The sequence below is a fragment of the Seriola aureovittata genome, chromosome 7, assembly GCF_021018895.1.
Source record: "Seriola aureovittata isolate HTS-2021-v1 ecotype China chromosome 7, ASM2101889v1, whole genome shotgun sequence".
Classification (NCBI taxonomy): domain Eukaryota; kingdom Metazoa; phylum Chordata; class Actinopteri; order Carangiformes; family Carangidae; genus Seriola; species Seriola aureovittata.
In genome coordinates this window covers 15,976,948-15,999,724 of record NC_079370.1, presented here as the reverse complement: position 1 = coordinate 15,999,724, position 22,777 = coordinate 15,976,948, and the positions used below count along the sequence as shown (strand labels likewise).

At 39.3% G+C, this 22,777-nt stretch overlaps 4 protein-coding genes across 4 annotated transcripts; all 4 read right to left on the bottom strand.

Moving 5' to 3' along the window:
* Window positions 1-1,521: 1,521 nt before the first annotated feature.
* Window positions 1,522-3,445, bottom strand: LOC130171858 (chemerin-like receptor 1). The gene is made up of 2 exons (XM_056380124.1): window positions 3,341-3,445; window positions 1,522-2,981 (listed from the first exon to the last, which is right to left on the bottom strand). Exon 2 carries the CDS (start codon window positions 2,961-2,963, stop codon window positions 1,881-1,883), a length of 1,083 nt encoding a protein of 360 aa, XP_056236099.1. The 5' UTR covers window positions 2,964-2,981; window positions 3,341-3,445; the 3' UTR covers window positions 1,522-1,880.
* Window positions 3,446-7,850: 4,405 nt separating this feature from the next.
* Window positions 7,851-9,166, bottom strand: LOC130171865 (chemerin-like receptor 1). Its single transcript, XM_056380134.1, has one exon. The coding sequence runs from the start codon at window positions 9,150-9,152 to the stop codon at window positions 8,226-8,228; it is 927 nt and encodes a 308-aa protein (XP_056236109.1). The 5' UTR covers window positions 9,153-9,166; the 3' UTR covers window positions 7,851-8,225.
* A 2,262-nt stretch (window positions 9,167-11,428) lies between these two features.
* LOC130172105 (chemerin-like receptor 1) lies at window positions 11,429-12,379 on the bottom strand. Its single transcript, XM_056380533.1, has 2 exons — window positions 12,360-12,379; window positions 11,429-12,260 (listed from the first exon to the last, which is right to left on the bottom strand). Exons 1-2 carry the CDS (start codon window positions 12,377-12,379, stop codon window positions 11,429-11,431), a joined length of 852 nt encoding a protein of 283 aa, XP_056236508.1.
* An 8,030-nt stretch (window positions 12,380-20,409) lies between these two features.
* LOC130171859 (chemerin-like receptor 1) lies at window positions 20,410-22,572 on the bottom strand. The gene is made up of 2 exons (XM_056380125.1): window positions 22,511-22,572; window positions 20,410-22,149 (listed from the first exon to the last, which is right to left on the bottom strand). The coding sequence occupies exon 2, from the start codon at window positions 22,129-22,131 to the stop codon at window positions 21,049-21,051; it is 1,083 nt and encodes a 360-aa protein (XP_056236100.1). The 5' UTR covers window positions 22,132-22,149; window positions 22,511-22,572; the 3' UTR covers window positions 20,410-21,048.
* Between the last annotated feature and the right edge of the window lie 205 nt (window positions 22,573-22,777).

Sequence of the window (22,777 nt, the reverse complement as noted above, 5' to 3'; positions counted from 1 at the left end):
TTTTTTCTGCTGTCCCCATCCACAGCAGAACATTTCGTAGCTTCTTTTTCAGTACTCCTGCCTTCTTATCCCAACTGGGAGTGTGCAGAGCTAAATCGATTATTGCAGGTAATATACTGACTAAAGCAAAGTACCTCATACAACTTCACGTCAAATAACCTGAACTATCACTTTAATCGTCAGAAAGCAGTCTGTACCTGTGTAGACCTCAATTTTTGTCCCCACAGTGACACGAGTCCCGATGAGTTAGTGTGTATGTAGGTTGGAGTCCCCACCTAGATATAAAGACAAGCCAACACACACACACACACACACACACACACACACACACGCGCACACACACACAGACACACGCACACACACACACACACACACACAATCAAACAAACACACACACACACAATTACACACACCCACACACACACACACGCACACACACACACGCACACACACACACACAATCAAACAAACACACACACACACAATTACACACACCCACACACACACATACTCACTCACACACACACACACGGACACACACACACACACACACACACACACACACACACACACACACACACACACACACCCACACCCACACGCACACAACACACACACACACACTCACAATAACACATACACACCACACACACACACACACGCACACGCACACACAGTCAAGACCAGTAATGCTGAGGCCACGAGTCCAATTTTCCCCAAAAGAAAGACCAAAACAAGCCTCTGATAAATTGCCATTTCTATGTGTATTTGTACATATTTGTATTTCCAGCTGCGACCACCAGGTGGAGTAACCATCTTTGAGATAAACAATGGCCTACAGGAACGCCCCCGTGGCTCAACTGCTAGAGCGGTACCACTTAGGCTCAGTCCTTACTGCAGTGTCATCCCCTCTCTCTCTCCCCAACCTTCCTGTCACTCTCACTGTCCCTATCCAAATAGAAGCAAATAAACTGACCCCAAAAGAAAAGCTTTAAAAACAACAACAACTGCCTAGAGAGGCAAACATTTTTTAAACATGCCTCAGACTTAGTTTATGTCCAATTTGAAAATTTAAGCTTTTGGTTGATCTCACATAAGAAGGAAACAAATGTTACAACATCGATGATTAATTATCTGTGAACAGCATGTGGCACTGTTCATATATATTTCATGTTCATTTGATTTCCAACATGAAGGACGAAATGTTGTAATGCTGTTTCAAAGCTTTGTCCACAGTGGCTGAAATGGTCAATCCTTTATTTATCCAGTTACAGTGATTTGCTAAAATTCTTTGTGGTCATAAACAAAGACTTATATTATTTATTTATTGGCCTCAAAGTACTTCAATTTAAATATTTACCAATACAATAGCATCAATGTTTTTAAATGTATAATGTAAACTCTCCCCAGGATACCAATATCCTCAAATTTCTAAAACAACATTAAGGACATGGCCTCAGTGTTGTCAGTGTTAGCTGCCTCACAATTTTTTCCACATGAATGAAGAAATTAATATGTACATCTGTTTCAAAATAGCACATTTAATAAAAGATAAATATAACATACATGTGAAACACATATATTTCATATACAGTATATATATATATATGACATTATATGACATATATAGATTTGAAAAAGAGTATCTTTATCTTACATTCAGGCCAACAAGTTATCATAAAAATATTATGTCCAAACTATTTCACTAATAAAATGACAAAATGAAAGAAAACAAAAACACATTTATTATAAATGTTATTTAATGGAGCTCATAAGAAGAAAAGGACATAATGGGAAAGCCGTTAAAAAATGCTACATTTGTATGAAAATTATTTCCCATATACAGTTACAGTATTTGTTTAATCATGTCGTGAGAAACCTTATACCTGAACATCAGAAACTGACTTGTCTTTACTCCGACTGGTGACCGTTAAGTTTGTGCGAGTATATGAGTGAGAAACCTCTTCCTGGAAGGCAGTCTCCAATATATTCAGGATGGATTTGCGAACTATACCCTTAAAATCTTGGCCCATGAAGACATACAGCAGTGGGTTCAGACAACTGTTGAGAAAGGCAAAGCTGGTGGTTATAGGCAGACCAATAGAGAGGACATAGCCAAATGTTTTAGAACGCGTGTGATGATCCAACTCTATTAGACGCATGATGTGAAAAGGAGCCCAGCACAGGAAAAAAGAGGTGATAACAGCAGCGATGATCTTAAAGGGGTGACTTGACTTGCTGGCCAAGGTGCGGTTCCTCCTGAGACGATGGATTATCACAGCGTAACAGGAGACAATGACAGTGAAGGGAACAACAAATCCCAGGAGGAAGTTGGTGATGGCCACGGCCTGATAACGAAACTGTCCTGTTTCATGATCATCAGAAAGAGCAAAGTTGGTGAAGCAGAGGGTGGTGTCATCACTATACGTAAAAGTATCCCTGAAGACAAAGTATGGAGCACTGAGAGTCAGACCCAGTACCCAAACACCTAGACTCACATAAGACGCCTTGCGTATATTTCTGTGGTTCTGGATCCAGACAGGCCACACCACAGACACACATCTGTCCACACTGATCACCACCAGGATGTAGACACTGGCAAACATGTTCAGGGAGGTTAAGGTGGAATTAACTCTACACATGAAGTTGCCAAAAGGCCAGTGGAAACCCATGGCTGTGTATGTCACTGTCAGGGGGAGGAATGCTGTGAAGAGGAAATCGGCCACAGCAAGGTTGAGGAACCAAACTGTGTTAACTGTTTTCTTCATCTTAAACCCGGTCACCCAGATAACCACTCCATTCCCGAGCACACCAAGAACGAAGGCCAGGCAGTAAACAATGACAGACATGATGTTGAGAGACTTTCTCAGCTTAGCAAAGTAGTCATTGTCCATGTCGTCATGGTTGATGTCATAATAAGAGTCATTTCCATCGTATAAATCTGTTGTATTGATTTTCTCCATTCCTGTCTTGAGACCAGCCTGCGATAGAAACATGAAGGATATATATTTTTTATTTTCCCGAATCTCAACAACAACAACAACAACAACAACAACATCTTCTGATTCAACAAAACTTTGCTTTTGTAAATATCAGTTTATCAGATGGAGAGTAGTTGAACTGTGCCTCTATAAAAACATTTGACAACCTCTGAAATATAGCAGATGACCTTTGCCTTACAATTATGATTGTATGTTTTGTTAAATTCCCCTGAAGGTGTTTTTCACAGTAGATAAAATCAACATCAGATATCTTTATTTTCTTATTTCTTTGAAATACAACCCCTTCAGATTAATCTCAAATTCATGCAAATTCAAAGGATAATATATAACAACGATACCTTTCTCAAAGTTCCTCAGTCAGATGAGGATGTAGAGCAGAAGTGACTCTGGTCAAACTCTGTCTGGTTAATAAAATCTGTGTGTCCTGAAGACTCATACGTGTCATGTCTCCACCACATTGAGGCGGGACCACATGTAACACAGCAATTCTGCTACAGTTGTATGTAAGTCCCTAAATTGTATGAGTTTAAAGTTTGTAATTGAGATCTGTTAGATAGAAAACTCAACAGATCCTAGCTGTACTGACCCTTGAATTGAAAACCACTTTTTAAAAAATATTTGGTGTGAAGTGAATTTTTGAAGCCCAACCTGCATGAATACCTCAGCTACTGAGAAAGAGCCGGTGCTGTGACTTCTCATGTCTAACAATGAACCTGCTACATCATGTGGATTGAGCTCATGTTTGCTTGATGTAGGCTAGAGTGTAATTTGTCTTTGTTACTGTTTGAACCAACATCTGGACATGTATGGTATTTGCAGTATTTGACATTAATTGAGGTTTAATAAGCAGTTTTGTAGGCTGCTCCCTCTTTGTCACTGTCCACATGACACTTACAAAATGTTTACTTTGTATATCCAAGCCAAATAGATAGTAAGACGACATCTTTGTCGAACATATTATCCTCATATTAGTATAAGATGAATTTCACAAGTCTCTACTATCTACATGTTCTTTCCTGTTTTGCACTCTCAATCAGATTTCCTATGAAATTTCGAAACACATATGACGTCCAACTGCTGTTTTTAGCTGAGAAACAACTTGTGAGTTGAGCAAACACAGACGTTTCCCCAATTCTACTGGCAGTATGTCATACTGAGTACTATGTGTTGTGTTGCTGTCTGCAGTGGAAATCATTGTTTGTTGTGTTTGAGTATTTTGTTTATTTATATGCATGTTCAATGTTTATTTGCATGTTTGTGTTTAGTTGCTTTCTTTAGTTATTATTTTGAGTGCAGCATTTTCTTAGTTTGAGTGTATTGATATGCATGTTTAAGTTATTTGACACAGGTGAACACAATGGAGACAGTGATTGCAGACATGGACTGACATCTGCTTCAGCCAATCAACGGCTACAGGCTGGCCACACCAGCCAATGGTGACTCAGGGGAGGGTTTCTCTCCATCTGTATAGACAGAGCAGCAGGTTAGACTTGAAGCTTTTTTTGGACTGGGCCCACACACCTTGCAAGTAGTGGAGGAGCCCCATGCAGGCCGGAGGACAGACACAGTAGTGTATTGGAGGCTTTTGGATGTGAGTGGCAGAGGGAGGAGTTTCTGCTTAAAGCTGGTAGATTGCTGGCCACGTTCTTTTGTTCCAGGACCAGTGGATGTTACTTGGAGGTGTCGAGTCAGCAGAGCAGGCCTTGGCGAGGGGTGAAAGCAGGCCAGAAGACTGAGACCAGCAGTGCACTGGAGGCCTTTGAACGCAGTTGGCAGAGGCAGGAGCTTCTGCCCAAAGCTGTGAGTTCCCTATAACCAGTTCACTGTCTGTTGGTGAGGTCGCTCGTATTGACATAACCCTGTCCATGAAGTGCAGACAGCTGGCTATTTTTCTTGGTTCCAGGAGTGGAGAAGAGGGACCTTTGGTGGTGTGGGCTCGACCGATGTCAACTGGATAGAGGGCGCTAGAGCAAGGACTGGGAGTACGACAGTGAGCCCTGTCGGACTGATTATTTTAAGACTGTTAACTTGCTTTTTCTTTTAAAGACCTTCCCCCAATTTAGAGACATTTGCTACCATAAATTTTATCCTTGTAAATATCTTTGTACGATGAATATTTATTGTTGCAGCCTCTGTATTATGGTTCATCAAGTACTGCTAACCCTCGTATCAAAGAACACAAGTTACCTTATTGGTGGTTTGTTTCTTATGAAATTCTAACAACTTTATTACACCACCACCTTTCTACAAGTACTCTATCATACTTTTCATGAGCAAAATTACATTGTAAAAATACATAGAAGGCCCTACATGATTTAATGTGTTTTATTCTAAACTGTCCAAATCATGTCACTACTAAATTCAAGAAATTTAAAATGAATCCAGTTAAGATTATTAGAACAATGGACATCTTAAGCAGGGTGAAACATAAAGCTGCTACATTACAAACATAAACCAGTAAGTTCACTGTAACTTCCATGATTACTAATTAGACTAGAGCAGCCTGTCCTATCAGAAAATCAAAAAATATAAATGTTTGACAAACCAGCAGGTGAATGACTTCCTGTGATGTTACCACATGGAAAGCAACAAAGTAGCTTGATGGCATCCAGGTGCTCAGTGCACTACAAGAAATATACATTTCAGAGTGGTCAATGGAAACAATGAGAGACATGGTGTACAAGAGACTTTCAGCTAAGCATTTGGTACCACTTTACAATAAGACTGCCCGAATAAAGGATTAATAATTGGTTCATAATTAAGTTATTCATTTGGTTGTTAACATTTTATAAATCAAAAATAAACGTTTATAAATAAGTGATATCACAGTTTTCACACATTGATACAAGGCCACTATTTGGCAAGATCAAGTTAATGCTTACTACTCATTAATCTTCCTAATGAAGAAAAGAAAGAAAAGGAGTCTTATAGTAAGTCTTTTAATAAATGGTGATGTGTATGCTGAATGATGGAGAAAATAAAGAAAGCTCAAAAACTATTGAGATATGAGGCTTAACAGTACAGATAAATGTGGGCTCACTATTTGGCAAGCAGCAGGTCACTGTTGCCCTTTTCATCTAATGTGTTATAACAGCTTATCAATAATCATAAAGTGTTAACAAACTGTCTAATAAACTAGTTATCAGCCATTGATAAATCCTTTATAATGGGAGTTTTATTGTAAATTGTTACCAGCATTCTTCCACATACATCTGATGTTTTATTGCAATAAAAATAGGTAGCAGTTGTTTCAATCAGTATCACATAATCTAAAACCTTAAGGTTCTTGTCCATCGTCAGTGTATTATTTGCAGTGGGTATTGGTTGGATTGCACCCAGTCTGGGGAAGCAGCCAAGGGGACCATCACAGATGTGTAGGTATAAATGGAACGAATCAACAGGAAACCCAAACCAAAGCCCTAATGAAGGGGGCTTTTTGACGGGAAGATAGAGTGTTGACAGTATTTCTTTCTTTTAGTGGCTAAAATATGTTTTTTCTGCTGTCCCCATCCACAGCAGAACATTTCGTAGCTTCTTTTTCAGTACTCCTGCCTTCTTATCCCAACTGGGAGTGTGCAGAGCTAAATCGATTATTGCAGGTAATATACTGACTAAAGCAAAGTACCTCATACAACTTCACGTCAAATAACCTGAACTATCACTCTAATCGTCAGAAAGCAGTCTGTACCTGTGTAGACCTCAATTTTTGTCCCCACAGTGACACGAGTCCCCATGGGTTAGTGTGTATGTAGGTTGAAGTCCCCACCAGGATATAAAGACAAGCCAACACACACACACACACACACACACACACACACACACACACACACACACACACACACACACACAGACACACACAATAACACACACACACAAACACACACACACCCACACACAATAACACACACACACACACACAATAACACATATACACCACACACACAGACACATGCACACACACACACACAATAACACACACACTATTGAGATATGAGGCTTAACAGTACAGATAAATGTGGGCTCACTATTTGGCAAGATCAAGTTAATGCTTACTACTCATTAATCTTGCTCATGAAAAAAGAAAGAAAAGGAGTCTTATAGTAACTATTTTGATAAATGGTGACACACACACACAGTCAAGACCAGTAATGCTGAGGCCACGAGTCCAATTTTCCCCAAAAGAAAGACCAAAACAAGCCTCTGATAAATTGCCATTTCTATGTGTATTTGTACATATTTGTATTTCCAGCTGCGACCACCAGGTGGAGTAACCATCTTTGAGATAAACAATGGCCTACAGGAACGCCCCCGTGGCTCAACTGCTAGAGCGGTACCACTTAGGCACAGTCCTTACTGCAGTGTCATCCCCTCTCTCTCTCCCCAACCTTCCTGTCACTCTCACTGTCCCTATCCAAATAGAAGCAAAAAAACTGACCCCAAAAGAAAAGCTTAAAAACAACAACAACGGCCTAGAGAGGCAAATATTTTTAAACATGCCTCAGACTTAGTTTATGTCCAATTTGAAAATTTAACCTTTTGTTTGATCTCACATAAGAAGGAAACAAATGTTGCAACATCGATGATTAATGATCTGTGAACAGCATGTGGCACTGTTCATATATATTTCATGTAATCTTAATCAGATTTCCTCTGAAATTGAGAAACACATATGAAGTGTATCTACCTTTAGTGTGCAGAAGAGTTATAAGTTTCAAATATTTTTCATACAAAGGTAGCCACGAATGTTACAACTACAATTTATGTGAGAATAAGAGTTTGAAAGTATTTTTCCCCATGAATGAAGAGATTAAAATCTACATCTGTTTCAAAATAGCACATTTAATAAAAGATAAATATAAGATACATGTGAAACACATATATTTCATATACAGTATATATATGACATTATATGACATATATACATTTTAAAAAGTGTATCTTTATCTTACATTCAGGCCAACAAGTTATCATAAAAATATTATGTCCAAACTATTTCACTAATAAAATGACAAAACAAAACAAAAAAAAAAACACATTTATTATAAATGTTACTTAATGGAGCTCATCAGAAGAACAGGACATAATGGGAAAGCTGTTAAAAAATGCTACATTTGAATGAAAATTATTTCCTACATACAGTTACAGTATTTGTTTATTCATGTCTTGAGCAACCTTATACCTGAACATCAGAAACTGACTTGTCTTTACTCCGACTGGTGACCGTTAAGTTTGTGTGAGTATATGACCTTCCTGGAAGGCAGTCTCCAATATATTCAGGATGGATTTGCGAACTATACCCTTAAAATCTTGGCCCATGAAGACATACAGCAGTGGGTTCAGACAACTGTTGAGAAAGGCCAAGCTGGTGGTTATAGGCAGACCAATAGAGAGGACATGGCCAAATGTTTTAGAACGCGTGTGATTATCCAACTCTATTAGACGCATGATGTGAAAAGGAGCCCAGCACAGGAAAAAAGTGGTGATAACAGCAGCGATGATCTTAAAGGGGCGACTCGACTGGCTGGCCAAGGTGCGGTTCCTCCTGAGACGATGGATTATCACAGCGTAACAGGAGACAATGACAGTGAAGGGAACAACAAATCCCAGGAGGAAGTTGGTGATGGCCACGGCCTGATGTCGAATCTTTCCTGTTTCAGAATCATCAGACAGAGTAAAGTTGGTGAAGCAGAGGGTGGTGTCATCACTATACGTTAAAGTATCCTTGAAGACAAAGTATGGAGCACTGAGAGTCAGAGCCAGTACCCAAACACCTAGACTCACATAAGACGCCTTGCGTATATTTCTGTGGTTCTGGGCCCAGACAGGCCACACCACAGACACACATCTGTCCACACTGATCATCACCAGGATGTAGACACTGGCAAACATGTTCAGGGAGGTTAAGGTGGAATTAACTCTACACATGAAGTTGCCGAAAGGCCAGTGGAAACCCATGGCTGTGTATGTCACTGTCAGGGGGAGGAATGCTGTGAAGAGGAAATCGGCCACAGCAAGGTTGAGGAACCAAACTGTGTTAACTGTTTTCTTCATCTTGAACCCGGTCACCCAGATAACCACTCCATTCCCGAGCACACCAAGAACGAAGGCCAGGCAGTAAACAATGAGGGACAGGATATGGATTTTCTCCATTCTTGTCTTGAGACCAGCCTGCGATAGAAACATGAATCATATATATTTTTTATTTTTCTGAAGCTCAACAACAACAACAACAACATCTTCTGATTCAACAGAGCATTGCTTTTGTAAATATATCAGTTTATCAGATGGACAGTAGCTGAACTGTGCCTCCTTAAAAACATTTGTCTTCTTCTGAAATATAGCAGATGACCTTTGCCTTACAATTATGATTAATGTCTGTGTTGTTAAATTCCACTGAAGGTGTTTGTCACAGTAGATAAAATCAACATCATTATAGTCTTATGTTTTGTCAACACAACCCCTTCAGATTAATCTCAAATTCATGCAAATTCAAAGGATAATATATAACACACACAATAACACACACACACACACACACACACACACACAATAACACACACACACAAACACACACAATAACACACGCACACACACACAACACACACACACACACACACACACACACACACACACACAATAACACATATACACCCCACACACACACACACACACAATAACACACACACACAATAACACACACACACACACACACACACACACAGTCAAGACCAGTAATGCTGAGGCCACGAGTCCAATTTTCCCCAAAAGAAAGACCAAAACAAGCCTCTGATAAATTGCCATTTCTATGTGTATTTGTACATATTTGTATTTCCAGCTGCGACCACCAGGTGGAGTAACCATCTTTGAGATAAACAATGGCCTACAGGAACGCCCCCGTGGCTCAACTGCTAGAGCGGTACCACTTAGGCTCAGTCCTTACTGCAGTGTCATCCCCTCTCTCTCTCCCCAACCTTCCTGTCACTCTCACTGTCCCTATCCAAATAGAAGCAAATAAACTGACCCCAAAAGAAAAGCTTTAAAAACAACAACAACTGCCTAGAGAGGCAAACATTTTTTAAACATGCCTCAGACTTAGTTTATGTCCAATTTGAAAATTTAAGCTTTTGGTTGATCTCACATAAGAAGGAAACAAATGTTACAACATCGATGATTAATGATCTGTGAACAGCATGTGGCACTGTTCATATATATTTCATGTTCATTTGATTTCCAACATGAAGGACGAAATGTTGTAATGCTGTTTCAAAGCTTTGTCCACAGTGGCTGAAATGGTCAATCCTTTATTTATCCAGTTACAGTGATTTGCTAAAATTCTTTGTGGTCATAAACAAAGACTTATATTATTTATTTATTGGCCTCAAAGTACTTCAATTTAAATATTTACCAATACAATAGCATCAATGTTTTTAAATGTATAATGTAAACTCTCCCCAGGATACCAATATCCTCAAATTTCTAAAACAACATTAAGGACATGGCCTCAGTGTTGTCAGTGTTAGCTGCCTCACTTATTAGTTTATCTGCAAAAGTCTGATACTGAACTTCTTACCCGAGGCACATCTGTCCTCTTCATACTCCACATAGCAGAGTCTCTGTCCTGCAGGAAACACCAAAGGAGAAGTTACTAAGCAACCAAACAACATGAATTGTGGGTTGTTGCGATGAGTACCTGAGAAAGAGCTGGAACTGTGTCTTCTGAAGTTAACCAACGATCCTGCTGCATAATGTAGAGTGAACCGATGTTTGCTTGAGGTTAAGTGTAATTGCTCTGCGTTGTCTGTATGAAATGACATTTGAACATGTAGGCTACACATTTTAATGTTCCTCATCTTCACTCTGTGTAACATTACAAGGAAGTCTGAACACCATCTATTATCAATTGAGGGTTTTATAAAATAGTAGGATATTTGCCGCAGTGTACTTGAAAGCTGGACACACAGACTATGCTGCCTCTGAAGTGAAAAGGTCTGAAGTAAAAATATATCTTTTTCTAACATAACATTTGAATTTTAGTGTAATTTCACAGATTTAGATCAACGATATGTTCCTCTCTGTTAAGGCCCTGTTTCAGAATCTTAATCAGATTTCCTCTGAAATTGAGAAACACATATGAAGTGTATCTACCTTTAGTGTGCAGAAGAGTTATCAGTTTCAAATATTTTTCATACAAAGGAAGCCACAAATGTTACAACTACAGTTTATGTGAGAATAAGAGTTTGAAAATATTTTTCCCCATGAATGAAGAGATTAAAATGTACATCTGTTTCAAAATAGCACATTTAATAAAAGATAAATATAAGATACAAGTGAAACACATATATTTCATATACAGTATATTTATCACATATATATGTCATATGTCATATATATATATATGACATATATACATTTGAAAAAGTGTATCTTTATCTTACATTCAATATTTTCAGGATGGATTTGCGAACTATGTCCTTAAAATCTTGGCCCATGAAGACATACAGCAGTGGGTTCAGACAACTGTTGAGAAAGGCCAAGCTGGTGGTTATAGGCAGACCAATAGAGAGGACATGGCCAAATGTTTTAGAACGCGTGTGATGATCCAACTCTATTAGACGCATGATGTGAAAAGGAGCCCAGCACAAGAAAAAAGTGGTGATAACAGCAGCGATGATCTTAAAGGGGCGACTCGACTTGCTGGCCAAGGTGCGGTTCCTCCTGAGACGATGGATTATCACAGCGTAACAGGAGAAAATGACAGTGAAGGGAACAACAAGTCCCAGGAGGAAGTTGGTGATGGCCACGGCCTGATAACGAAACTGTCCTGTTTCAGAATCATCAGAAAGAGTAAAGTTGTTGAAGCAGCGGGTGGTGTTATCACTATACGTTAAAGTATCCTTGAAGACAAAGTATGGAGCACTGAGAATCAGAGCCAGTACCCAAACACCTAGACTCACATAAGACGCCTTGCGTATATTTCTGTGGTTCTGGGCCCAGACAGGCCACACCACAGACACACATCTGTCCACACTGATCACCACCAGGATGTAGACACTGGCAAACATGTTCAGGGAGGTTAAGGTGGAATTAACTTTACACATGAAGTTGCCGAAAGGCCAGTGGAAATCAATGGCTGTGTATGTCACTTTCAGGGGGAGGAATGCTGTGAAGAGGAAGTCGGCCACAGCAAGGTTGAGGAACCAAACTGTGTTAACTGTTTTCTTCATCTTGAACCCGGTCACCCAGATAACCACTCCATTCCTGTGAAGTGAATTTTTGAAGCCCAACCTGCATGAATACCTCAGCTACTGAGAAAGAGCTGGTGCTGTGACTTCTCATGTCTAACAATGAACCTGCTACATCATGTGGATTGTGCTCATGTTTGCTTGATGTAGGCTAGAGTGTAATTTGTCTTTGTTACTGTTTGAACCAACATCTGGACATGTATGGTATTTGCAGTATTTGACATTAATTGAGGATTAATAAGCAGTTTTTTAGGCCAGGTTTTTTCCTGGATAGAGAATTGTGAGGTGGCCGCCTTCAACAAATTTCGTGCCGCCTCCCGACAAAAAGTATTTGTTTTCTTCATACTTGGTGGACTTGAATCAGTATGGGATGCAATTTGCCACCTTTTTTCACACAAAAGGTTGGCAACCCTACAGATGAATATTATCTCTATTACATTCAAGTACACCAAGCTTCTTGAATAGTTTCCTTAAATTAACGTTACATCTCATTGTGTATGTGTTTTTTTAGCAGAAATGTCTGAAATCACAGATTATTTTAAAAAGAGATTTTGCGAGGAGGAGAATCAGTGCAGAGTGCAGACATCATTTGTACTTGTAATATGGGAAAAAAAAGTTAATTCATGTTACTGACAAGTTACTGTTAATGTGTCTGGACTGAAAGTAGGCTTGGCTCGAACATATTATCCTCATATTAGTATAAGATGAATTTCACAACTCTCTATTACCTACATGTTCTTTCCTGTTTTGCACTCTTAATCAGATTTCCTATGAAATTTTGAAACACATATGAGATACAACTGCTGTTTTTAGCTGAGAAACAACTTGTGAGTTGAGCAAGCACAGATGTTTCCCCAATTCTACTGGCAGTAGTCAAACCAGCAGGTGAATGACTTCCTATGATGTTATCACATGCACACTAAAAATGTTGGGTCATTTTGATAACCCAATTTCTGTGCTACTGGTGTTGGGTTAAAAATTTGGGGTTATTTTTAAAAGAGTAACCCATTTTCTGGGTTATAGTGCTACTATTTTGACCAAATTCTGGGGTTGTTGGGGTTTTTGGGTTATTTTTCATTGAATAACCCATTTTTTGGGGTTATACGGCTATTATTTCAACCCAGTTTGTGGAGTTTCAAGGTAACCAATTTTGCTATTTTTTTTCTTGAAAGTGAATATTTTATGGAGTATATAATTCATAAAGATATACTAAATACTTAAGCATGCTGTAAACTCAATTATAGCCTATGACTGCTTTATGATCATACACAACAATGTTGGTCGTAAAAAAAAAAAAAAAAATAAATAAATAAATAAATGTTAATTATTCAATGTCTTGAAATAAAATACATTTCCTGGAAACTATGTGCAATGCTGGAGCTTTAAATTGGTGCTTCAAAAGTACCGTGGGCGGAGTTTGGAGCTTGGACTTGGAGTGTAGTTCAGACCAAAACTTCTCTGTAGGTCGATCTGGATCACCGCCTCGTGCTTCCTGCTCCTGTAGGCCAGACACCTGCTAAGTCCAGGATTCCCTCCATTCAAGGTATGGATATCTTGCTAGCGAAGTTTGCTTAACATTACACGCTTGTACAGTATTGATACTTCAAACTTTTTCTGTGTCCATGTTGCTAGTTTGGCACAATTCGTTTAACAACATTTGGGCTCGCGTGTTGTTTCGCACTTCTCTTTATCAGTCGGTCTCAACTTCTATTGTAGCATGCATAGGTTTCGTCCCGCTGAAAATGACCACCCGTACCACGGTCAGTGGTGAAGTTGTGCTTAAGCCACGTTAGCCGCAGTCACTAGCAGCTAGCTGGTTGCTATATAGCTGCAGCTAACACAGCCTATTCACAGTAGATGAGTTGTGTGTTTTTAATGTAGATATACATATCTTCCCATCACTAGAGTGACCATCTTTTTAAAGACAAATAGTAGGACAACAAGCATGTTTTGGAGGGATAAGGCGGTCTGGTAAGTCTGGTCCCGGGGTGGGGGAGGGGAGAGGGTGCACGGAGTTGCTGCTATTGCAATGCATACTCAATATCTCACACTCAATGTCTTTACACACGGAACGTTTTTTATTACAATACATTACAATATTCCTGTATTTAAAATGTAAGGCATCACACTACTTTTGCATTATTTTCACCAAAATAATTGGAAATATGGATTTGGCATTTTAAATGTAGCTCATTATGCGCAATTAGCTCATTACACACCATGGCATCAAAGATGAAAAGGATTTAAAATGTAGCCTTAACTTTCATTTGAGCAGAGCAGGAATATGCCTTATTGCTTTTCTCTGTTCTACGTCTACTAATGATATGTAGAGAAAAGGCCTATGTGTCCGTTTTTTGTGTTTATTAATATAAATTCATTTTCACTGTTATGGGAGTCTCCTTCATATTGATAGCAGCTCCCCCCGCAAATCAGATTCAATCTCCTGGAAACAAGAACACACAGGAGTGGGCACGTGTGTGGCAGAGAGAGAAAGAGAGAGCAGCTTGCAGCCCCCCAGGTTAAAATGCATTGTAACGCTGACATTTGTACCAAGTGGATAGTATGTATGTATAGTATGTGTATATTGCACACAGTAGGAGCTTATAATGGGCAGGCTGGGCCAAAACAGGCAAGGGATGGAGAGCAGGCCAGCTTGATGGGAGTACTGGTTAGAGGTGGGCGATAAATGGAATTCACCGATTTAATTCAAATTTGTAATTGAGGACGATCTAATTTGACAATCTATTTTCTCATGAACTTCCCCACACACCTCCCCCCAAACCTCCAGCTCCACCTCAAACCTCTGAATCTGAAATGCCCTGTGTTGTTTAAAACACAGCAGCAACATGAATAATTTAATATTTTTTTATTTGTCATGTGTTTTTTTTTAAGAAGGGGAAAGAATTTATCAAAATCATAAATCAAGTTAAGTGTGGGGAAAAAAAAGGATTTTATTTTTAGGCCATATCGCCCAGCCCTAGTACTGGTGGACAGACCCGTTGGGTTAGGGGTAGAGGGATGGAGCTCTGGAGAAATCTGCGGATAATAGTGCATTTTGGGATGAGTCTTTATTTTAACCCACACCCAAATGCCGCCACACCATATTGATACCCAGAATATTGTTTACCTACAGAAGCCAAAGGGGAACGAGCATTCAGAATGCTGCCTGCTATGGTGCCAGAGAGTGTGTACAGGGTTGGCAAGAAAAATGAAAGGCACACCAATGAAGAGTTGCGGACTGCCTTCATAAACTTAATGCCTGTGAGTACAATTTCCACAATTTTCACAATTTTTTATTTTTACATTTTAAAATTTCCCTCTCGTTTGCTCTGTCTGTCTCTCGCTCTGTTTTTTTTTTTTTTTTCCCTAATGTGATTACATCGTGTAACATAAACATAGCCTATCGTGGTTGGCCAGTATAATCAAAATCTCTACCGTTGGCCAATTTCAACACAACATTCACTTCCTTCTCTCTCTCTCACTCAGGTTGGAACATATTTAGTGGAGTATCTCCATGAGGCCAAGCCCTACCCCTCTGTCCTGGCCCTGGGAGAACCTCATGAATGTGCCTCTCAGGAATTCATGATTCTAGCAGGTCAGGCACTCCCTCCGGAAACACTGCTTGGGGCAGTTGATGTGTGTTTTAAGACATTTTACGTGTTTGACATCAACTACCCCAAGCAGTGTTCTCCTGCCTGGGAGTTTCTCCAGAACACTGTGTACATGATAAAAGGACCTGAATCAAAACCAGTGAAGTTTTTCCAAACTGCACTGGCAAATTGTAGATTTGAATAATGTTCTAAAAGTTACAGATTTTTCTGTTTGTCAGAAAATTGTGTGTTAAGATAAATACATATTCTTATAAAACGTCTTTCTCACTTTTTGGTTTTATTGATTTTAAAATACTTTTAATGGAATAGAGTATATAATTTTAACTGATAAGTCGAACCACTCATTTTAAACCTCATCTGTGTATTCTGTATGCCTTGTTTTATACACAAAAAAACATGACTTTTCTTTTATTTGGGGTTCAAATGGTGCACAGTGATTGTTGCACTCTGGAAAACAGGGATAAATGATCACACAGTGATATGGTGTATCCTCGACCAGAGCTTTACTACTACCACTAGCTTGTCTCTAAACTGCACATTAATTTAACCATCTAACCCTGCAGTTTCCTTAATACACAAACTATCATTATACAGCAACTGAGTTTACATTATTCAATATTTAAGGTAAACACAAGAAACTTGTGCTACAGAAAATGGACCAGACTCAGTGAATAGCTCCCTAATCTTAACATGTCCTATGATAACTATTAATTAGCTATACAGACTAATGAGCAGTGATAGCTAACATGTCTTTGGGGTCATCAGGTGGGAACCTCCTTTCACCAGTGTTTCGTCTAGTTGGTCCCACGACACATCCAGGAGGCTAGACAGTGATCACTGGCGTCCCAGAGTCACTCCCCTAATGCCAGCCATCACTGCTCCTCACACCACGACTATTTTCTTTATCTTGCCTATGCTACCACAAACAACACCATCATCAACTCTGACAAAACACACTAGCAGATTCAGCAAACAGACTCCCCTAAACTGTTGGAGAAAGTGGCGGCCATTTTGAATGAGGGAGGTAGAGTCAAGGAGAGATGCCTTTTTGAGCTAGACTCTCCCTCGCCGGATTAGGCTGTGCTCAACCTCCCCCTACTCCCCCACTCTCCAAGACAATGAGGGAGGTAGAGTCAAGGAGAGGTGCCTTTTTGGGCTAGCTCTCCCCCGCCGGATTAGGCTGTGCTCTACCCCCCCCGCCCCTACTCTCCAACACCACACCATTCAACTCACCTAAAACAAACAAACTCACCTAAATTGCCAAAGACACACTACAAACCAATTCAAACAATACAAGCAAACAATACAGGCCACCTCACCTGGACTAACTGCATGGTCTCAAAGAGGCTCACACAGGCCACACCCCCCACTTAAAAACACTTCCTCTTCCTGGATTTCTTCCTTGTTTCTCCTAAGAGTCTGTCTATCCTAAGTGCTCCCCCTGCTGGGCCCCCAGCTACCATTACTTCTTCTCATCCAAATCCACTGACTGGATCTTGCTGCCTCATCTGACATGTCTTTTACTATTTTCCTCACACTCTGTCCACTTCCTCCTAACTCCCTTACCAAAGAGACAACAGACCTTGCTACAAATCCTCTACATCCTACTTCCACTGGACAAATCCTAACTTTCCATCCTTGCTGCTCTGCTTCTGCCCCTAACTCTACATACCTGAGCTTTTTTCTTTCATATGCTTCTTCAACTAGGGCCTCCCAAGGAACAATCAGCTCTATGAAATATACTTTCATTCTACTCCTAGACCACAAGACTATGTCAGGCCTTAGCTTTGTACTGACTATTTCCTGGGGAACAACAAGCTTTCCTCCTAAGTCTACCTGCATTTCCCAATCACAAGCACCTTCTAAGCTGCCTTGCCTTCTTGTTGTCTTAGCAACTTTCTCTCCCTCTTGAACAAACTTGATTGCAACTCTCTTTATTTTAGACCCTCCTAAATTTGCCTGCCTCCGTAACTCTTCAATTCCTGCAGCTAAGCTTTTTAAAACCTGGTTATGTCGCCACGTATACCTGCCTTGCGACAGACTAACCTTACAGCCTGACAGAATGTGCTTTAAAGTTGCAGTACCTGAACATAATGAACATAGTGGGTGTCCATTTACCCAGAGTTTTAGGTTCTGGGGAGTTGGCAATACATCATAAGTTGCCCCTATCAAAAATCTAATACTACATTCCTCTATACTCCACAGCTCTTTCCAGCTAAGCTTTTTCTTGTCTACACCTTCCCAATTCAACCACTGTCCCTGCTTAGCCTGGGCCACTGCCTTTGCACCCCTTAATATTTCCTCCTGTCTACGAACCTGCTCCACGACTAGCTTTATAAATAAAAGAAAATAAATAAAAGAAAATACAGTATTCCTTAAACATACCACACATTTTCCATATTAGGTCAGTAACCTCAGTAAATCTTATAAAAAGTAGCTTGGTAAACTCACACCCTTGTTTCATTTAAAAGTTGTTAATTAAACAAGCAAGGTTGAACAAATTAATTAACTAAACAAGATATAACTGTGCACAATACATTACTAAATAACCGAGTTATAAACTGTGCAAAATACATTCCTGTGTGTGCTTACATACGTAAACAATGAAGACGCTTGGTGTACCCTATTTATACAAGATGGCGGCAGTTTCGCTCGCTCATCTCTACTTTTAACTATTCCGAAAAACATAGTTTTATCTTACTCAAACATCATATAACTCTTCTCCTGACAGTCAAAATGTCTTATAAAATTATCGGAACAATGTCACTGTGCACCTTTTCAACCACATACCTGGAAAACAGGGATAAATGATCACAGTGATATGGTGTTTCCTCAACCATAGCTTTACTAGAAGTGAGGAAAACACCGCGAACGATCTCCCCTGTATGTGGGCGTAGACCCAACTAATTGATCTCCGATCCTGATAGATCTCGACCTACTTCGTGGAAGACAGAGATTATAACTTTTCAAGTTAGTTTTTAACTGTAACTGATAAAATGACCCATGAAATGAATAAAACATTGCGTCACCTTCCTAAAATAATGGCCTAAGTCATGTTTTGACAAAAATGTTTTTTTTGCCTAAATCACCCCCTCATGATGCTGGCCACCTCTGGTAAAATCGCCTGAATCCTCAGTTGAGGGGAACATGCAATTCTACCCCCGGTTGTATAATGGCCTATGTCAAAAGTGTGACTCTTTTGTTGAGTTTTTTGTGTTTCCTGAAAAACCTGAAAAAATGACTTAGGCCATTATTTTAAGAGGGTGTCGATTGTTTAGCATGTTAACCCCTTTTTAGACATCTTATGAATTTACAGTTTTAAGCCATTTAATGACATTTTCAACATTATATAGTGACTATGTGGTCTTTTTCAGCATACCTCTGCCTTTTTAAATGAATTATTTCTTTTGAATATGAGCTTTTTAACTCAATTGGAATTTTAACCTCTTCAGAATGATATCGTCTTTTTTTTAACCTATTACATGATCATTCCAAACTTCTTTACCAGTGACATGATTGACTGATGTCATTGGTACCACAGAACACCAACTAGAACAAATTTTCGGAAATAAGGCATACTGAATAATACACAGACCTAGTTGGGGAAATTTTAGGGTTGTCCTTCTGTTTCAAAAAAACAACCCAACACTATTCAATATAACCCAACTGCTGGATTGAATAAGGACAAACCCCTTTTTTGGGTTATTGAAACCCAACGGGTTGGGTCAATTTTTTTGACCCAACTCTTGGGTTGAATATTCAACCCAAGATTTGGGTTGCGCTAACTACAGTGTTGGGTTAACTCTGACCCAACTCTTGGGTTGTGTAAATAGCCGCTTCCCCGACCCAGTAGTTGGGTTATACCAACTACAATGTTGGGTCGTTTTTAACCTAACTATTGGGTTGAATATTCAACCCAAAAGTTGGGTCGAAAAAAATAACCCAACCTGTTGGGTTGTAATAACCCAAAAAAGGGGTTTGTCCTTATTCAATCCAGCAGTCGGGTTAAAATTGGGTTATTTTTATCCAGGTGCTCAGTGCACTACAAGAAATATACATTTCAGAGTGGTCAGTGGAAACAATGAGAGACATGGTGTACAAGAGACTTTAAGCTAAGCATTTGGTACCACTTTACAATAAGACTGCCCGTATAAAGGATTAATAATTGATTCATAATTAGGTTATTAATTTGGTTGTTAACATTTTATAAATCACGAATAAACGTTTATAAACAAGTGATATCACAGTTTTCACATTGATACAAGGCCACTATTTGGCAAGATCAAGTTAATGCTTACTACTCATTAAACTTACTAATGAAAAAAGAAAGAAAAGAAGCCTTATAGTAACTATTTTGATAAATGGTGACACACACACACACTTAGGCTCAGTCCTTACTGCAGTGTCATCACCTCTCTCTCTCCCCAACCTTCCTGTCACTCTTTCACTGTCCCTATCCAAATAGAGGCAAAAAAACTGTCCAAAAAAACCTTTAAAAACAACAACAGCCTAGAGAGGCAAACATTTTTTAAACATGCCTCAGACTCAGTTTATGTCCAATTTGTTTTTTTGATCTCACATAAGAAGGAAACAAATGTTGCAACATCGATGATTCATGATCTGTGAACAGCACTGTTCATATATATTTCATGTAATCTTAATCAGATTTCCTCTGAAATTGAGAAACACATATGAAGTGTATCTACCTTTAGTGTGCAGAAGAGTTATCAGTTTCAAATATTTTTCATACAAAGGTAGCCACGAATGTTACAACTACAATTTATGTGGGAATAAGAGTTTGAAAGTATTTTTCCCCATGAATGAAGAGATTAAAATCTACATCCGTTTCAAAATAGCACATTTAATAAAAGATAAATATAAGATACATGTGAAACACATATATTTCATATACAATATATATATGACATTATATGACATATATACATTTGAAGAGTGTATCTTTATCTTACATTCAGACCAACAAGTTATCATGAAAACTATTATGTCCAAACTATTTCACTAATAAAATGACAAAACAAAACAAACAAAAACACATTTGTTATAAATGTTACTTAATGGAGCTCATCAGAAGAAAAGGACATAATGGGAAAGCTGTTAAAAAATGCTACATTTGTATGAAAATTATTTCCTACATACAGTTACAGTATTTGTTTATTCATGTCGTGAGCAAACTTATACCTGAACATCAGAAACTGACTTGTCTTTACTCCGACTGGTGACCGTTAAGTTTGTGCGAGTATATGAGTGAGAAACCTCTTCCTGGAAGGCAGTCTCCAATATATTCAGGATGGATTTGCGAACTATACCCTTAAAATCTTGGCCCATGAAGACATACAGCAGTGGGTTCAGACAACTGTTGAGAAAGGCAAAGCTGATGGTTATAGGCAGACCAATAGAGAGGACATAGCCAAATGTTTTAGAACGCGTGTGATGATCCAACTCTATTAGACGCATGATGTGAAAAGGAGCCCAGCACAGGAAAAAAGTGGTGATAACAGCAGCGATGATCTTAAAGGGGCGACTTGACTTGCTGGCCAAGGTGCGGTTCCTCCTGAGACGATGGATTATCACAGTGTAACAGGAGACAATGACAGTGAAGGGAACAACAAATCCCAGGAGGAAGTTGGTGATGGCCACGGCCTGATAACGAAACTGTCCTGTTTCATGATCATCAGAAAGAGCAAAGTTGGTGAAGCAGAGGGTGGTGTTATCACTATACGTTAAAGTATCCTTGAAGACAAAGTATGGAGCGCTGAGAATCAGAGCCAGTACCCAAACACCTAGACTCACATAAGACGCCTTGCGTATATTTCTGTGGTTCTGGGCCCAGACAGGCCACACCACAGACACACATCTGTCCACACTGATCACCACCAGGATGTAGACACTGGCAAACATGTTCAGGGAGGTTAAGGTGGAATTAACTCTACACATGAAGTTGCCGAAAGGCCAGTGGAAATCCATGGCTGTGTATGTCACTGTCAGTGGGAGGAATGCTGTGAAGAGGAAATCGGCCACAGCAAGGTTGAGGAACCAAACTGTGTTAACTGTTTTCTTCATCTTGAACCCGGTCACCCAGATAACCACTCCATTCCCGAGCACACCAAGAACGAAGGCCAGGCAGTAAACAATGACAGACATGATGTTGAGAGACTTTCTCAGCTTAGCAAAGTAGTCATTGTCCATGTCGTCATGGTTGATGTCAGAAAATGAGTCATTTCCACCATATAAATCTGTTGTATTGATTTTCTCCATCCTTGTCTTGAGACCAGCCTGCGATAGAAACATGAAACATATATAATTTTTATTTTTCTGAAGCTCAACAACAACATCAACAACAACAACAACATCTTCTGATTCAACAAAACTTTGCTTTTGTAAATATTTCAGTTTATGAGATGGACAGTAGCTGAACTGTGCCTCCTTAAAAACATTTGTCTACTTCTGAAATATAGCAGATGACCTTTGCCTTACAATTATGATTGTATGTTTTGTTAAATTCCCCTGAAGGTGTTTGTCATAGTAGATAAAATCAACATCAGATATCTTTATAGTCTTATGTTTTGTCAACACAACCCCTTCAGATTAATCTCAAATTCATGCAAATTCAAAGGATAATATATAACAGCGATACCTTTCTCAAAGTTCCTTAGTCAGATGAGGATGTAGAGCAGAAGTAACTCCGGTCAAACTCTGTCTGGTTAATAAAATCTGTGTGTCCTGAAGACTCATACGTGTCAAGTCTCCACCACATTGAGGCGGGACCAAATGTAACACAGCAATTCTGCTACAGTTGTATGTAAGTCCCTAAATTGTATGAGTTTAAAGTTTGTAATTGAGATCTGTTAGATAGAAAACTCAACAGATCCTAGCTGTACTGACCCTTGAACTGAAAACCACT